At 59.1% G+C, this 3331-nt stretch overlaps 1 protein-coding gene across 1 annotated transcript; it reads right to left on the bottom strand.

Moving 5' to 3' along the window:
- Positions 1 to 482: 482 nt before the first annotated feature.
- LOC123096854 (uncharacterized) lies at positions 483 to 2801 on the bottom strand. Its single transcript, XM_044518649.1, has one exon. The coding sequence runs from the start codon at positions 2747 to 2749 to the stop codon at positions 641 to 643; it is 2109 nt and encodes a 702-aa protein (XP_044374584.1). The 5' UTR covers positions 2750 to 2801; the 3' UTR covers positions 483 to 640.
- Between the last annotated feature and the right edge of the window lie 530 nt (positions 2802 to 3331).

The raw sequence follows: 3331 nt of genomic DNA, 5'->3' as shown, positions 1-3331 counted from the left end.
ACACATGAACGATGAGTAAGTTTCCGCATTAGTGGCATGATGATGATAAAACAGGCGACAGTTCGGACAACTTTTACCATGTCCGAATTCATTCAGAAAATAAGCTAACCAAACACCCATGACAGTTTAGCTGCCCAGAATTCAGAAATCACTCCTTCATACTCTCCGATGATGGGAAATCAAAAAGCAATCTGTTCAGGTAAGTTTCTGCATTCTTGGCATGCATAAACATAAGAATTTGAAATTGTAAATTAGCCTTCAATTCAGTGCATACATGCACCTTCTACCTATGCCAGTATATACCATTGCAATCAAGAGAATTCGTAAGGACATTGGAAAGCAACCAAGGTAATAAGGTACGAATGCACAAAAGACTATGCTAACCAAGAACAACATGGGCAGCTAAAGCTGTTGGGAATTCAGAAGGCACGGTCAATTAATTCATGCATGCACTCCAAATGATGATCGATCAGTACATTGGATAAAGCAAAACAATTCCGGTCAAGCATGATTTTGGTTTTATTTCAGAAAAGAAGCTAATCAAGCACAGCAAGTCTGCTGTTCACAGTTATGAAAACAAGCTGATCCAACAGCACGACAGACAAACTAAGCTGATGATGACAACTGACAATGCATGGATCTAGTCGTACACGGCGAGCTTCTGGTACTCTTCGCCGGCGATGGCCTCCATCATGATGGCCTCAGGGTTCACCACCCCGTCGTTCTTCAGAAAGATCTTGAGGAAGTTCTTGGAGAAGCCGCTCACCATGGCCACCCCAGGCTGGGTCGATGTCACTGGCGTCGACTGCGAGTCACGCAGGTTCCAGAAGATGATCTGGGGCACCACGTCGCCGTAGCCAGCGTCCCTGAACTTCTTGCAGATCACCTCGTAGTCAGTCTCCCACGGAACCGACTCCCGCCGGCTGTAGTAGGCGGCGTAGGCGCTCCCTGACGCCATATTGAACTCCATGTCGCTGTATACGAACACGGTCCTGATCATCTTCTCCGGCGCCAGACTCGCCTCGACCGCCGTGCGGAGGATCTGGTCGAACACCCCCTGGAAGTTGGTGCTCCCGCCCCAGTGCATGCGTCGCACGAAGTCCATCTTCTGGCGGAGGGTCTTGCCCTTGATCAGGTGAATCTCCGGGTTCTCGCTGAAGGTGATCACCTTGCCGGCCCACGGCTCCTCGCTGAGCTCCGAGGTGAGCACGCCCAGCGCGATGCACACCTCCATCGGGGTGCCGCTCATGCTCGCGGACACGTCGCAGACCGAGATGCAGTTGTGCAGCGACCCCTTGGAACGGAGGTCGTCCACCATGCGGCGCCACTGCAGCTCCGACACATTGTCGTCCTGGCCGCGGTAGGCGGCCGCGGCGATCTCGTGCGGCAGGAGCGCGCCGGCCGCGATCTTGGCCTTGCCAGCCTCCACGTCCTCCAGGTACTTGTCGAAGCGCTCCTCATCGTGCTTCTTGAAGAGGGACTTGTAGCGCCGCATGGCCACCGAGGCGACGCGGGTGTAGGGCAGCTCCGACCACCGCTGCGCGCTCATGTACACCTCCGGGAGCTCCAGCACCTTGCGCAGCGGCACGAGCACCTCGCGGCGGAGGCGGTGTAGGGCGCGGTACGCGTAGTGCTCTTCCGAGAGCTGGGTGAGCTCGGGGTCCGAGTCACGCGGGAAGAGGCGGCGGGCGATGGCCTCGCAGAGCAGCGTGGTGCGGTCGAAGGACGAGCCTGGAGTGGGGCACCACTTGGCGGCGAGCCCGATCTTCCTCTTTTTGCCGCCGGAGGCCAGCTGCTGGAGGTCCGAGGTGAGGAGCGCGGCGAAGAAATCGGCGACAGCGTCGAACAGGAAGCGGTAGGCACGGTCTCCGTAGTACGTCTCCAACGACTGCACGGCGAGCTTGGCAACCGTGCGTACCTTCTTCGACATCCGCCGCGCCGCCGTCTTCTTCTTCTGGTCCACCTCCATCGCTTCCGGCTTCTGCACCTCCGCGGGCTCCTGGACCGGGACAACCTCCACGGGCTTGCTGCCCTTGCCGAACTTGGAGAGCGCGGCGGAGAGGAAGTAATCGAAGGTGGCCTTGGCAGGCACGGTGGCGAGCTCGCTGGCGAGCTTGCGGCTGGCGAGCCTAGCCCTCAATTCCTCCCGCTGGCTGGCGAGGCCCTTGGCCTTCCTGCGCGCCTTGTCGGCCTCGGCGCCGGCCTTGGCGACCGCGCGCACGTCGGGGCCGCGGAGGAGGCGGAACAGCAGCTCGGGGAAGTCCTTGAGGTAGCCGAACTCGGCGAGCGCGGCGACGTTGCAGGCGAGCGTGCGCGGGTGGTGCTCGTGCATCCAGAGCGCGGCGGCGTAGAAGCCCTCCTTGTCCGACTTGCCGGTGCCGCGCACGCCGCGGAGGTTGCAGGCGAGGCGGAGCGCCGTGAGTGAGTCCTGCGCCCAGGCGGCGGCGAGGAGCTGGCGCACGCGGTCGGCGGGCGTGTCGGGGACCACCTGGAAGAAGAAGTCGAGGCAGGGGTTGCCCGAGTTGGCGTACGTGGCGGAGCAGTTCTCCGTGAGCGCCCTCCGCGGCTTGAGCGCCGCCTTGAGGGCCGCCTCCGACGGTGCGTTGAAGGCCGCGTCGAGGAGGTCGACGAACGGGTGCAACGCGTCGCCGGCGGCGGCGCCGGAGTCGGGGGATGGGCGCGCGGCGCGGATCAGGGGCGGGCCCAGGAGCAGGCGCGGCGCCGCGGCGGGCTCCGACTCCGTCGCCATGGCTGCTAGGGTTTGGGGTGGTCGAGCTCGGGGGAGAAGAGATTTTCGAGGATCGATCTGGTGAGATCTGGAGGCGGCTCGGCTCGTTCTTTCGATATATCTGGGACGACGGAGGAGTGACGGTGGATCTGAGCCGTCCACTGAACCGACATGGCGGGTCGACGGCGCGGATTGGTCTGATCAGGTTGCATGCATGGCGATCAGCTTGTACTATGTTGCCTATGTCAATGCGTGAATCTTCGTTTTGACCATCTTGATTGATGGTCATTGCTCCAAGCACATTTGATAGTGCCTCCCTCTACCGTCTCCAAAAAAAAGTTGATAGTGAACCTTGGAGCATCTACAGTTGGACTTGGGCACTTGGCAAATCCGGCCCCTTCAACGCTCGCGGACACGCCTGAGTGCTTCCCTGGGGATTGACCAGGCACCCCTCAAATATTGCGCCGCACATCCATATCACAAATTTTGATCCTCAAATCCATGCAATTCATGTACGTCGATCATACGATACAAACTGTCTGAATGCAAAAGTTTGAAACAAAGCAAAACAAATCATATTTCAACAAAACATACATGGCAAAA

The sequence above is a fragment of the Triticum aestivum genome, chromosome 1B (genome assembly GCF_018294505.1).
Source record: "Triticum aestivum cultivar Chinese Spring chromosome 1B, IWGSC CS RefSeq v2.1, whole genome shotgun sequence".
Classification (NCBI taxonomy): Eukaryota; Viridiplantae; Streptophyta; class Magnoliopsida; order Poales; family Poaceae; genus Triticum; species Triticum aestivum.
The sequence above is the reverse complement of the archived record's forward strand: the minus strand, read 5'-3'. Positions and strand labels throughout refer to the sequence as shown.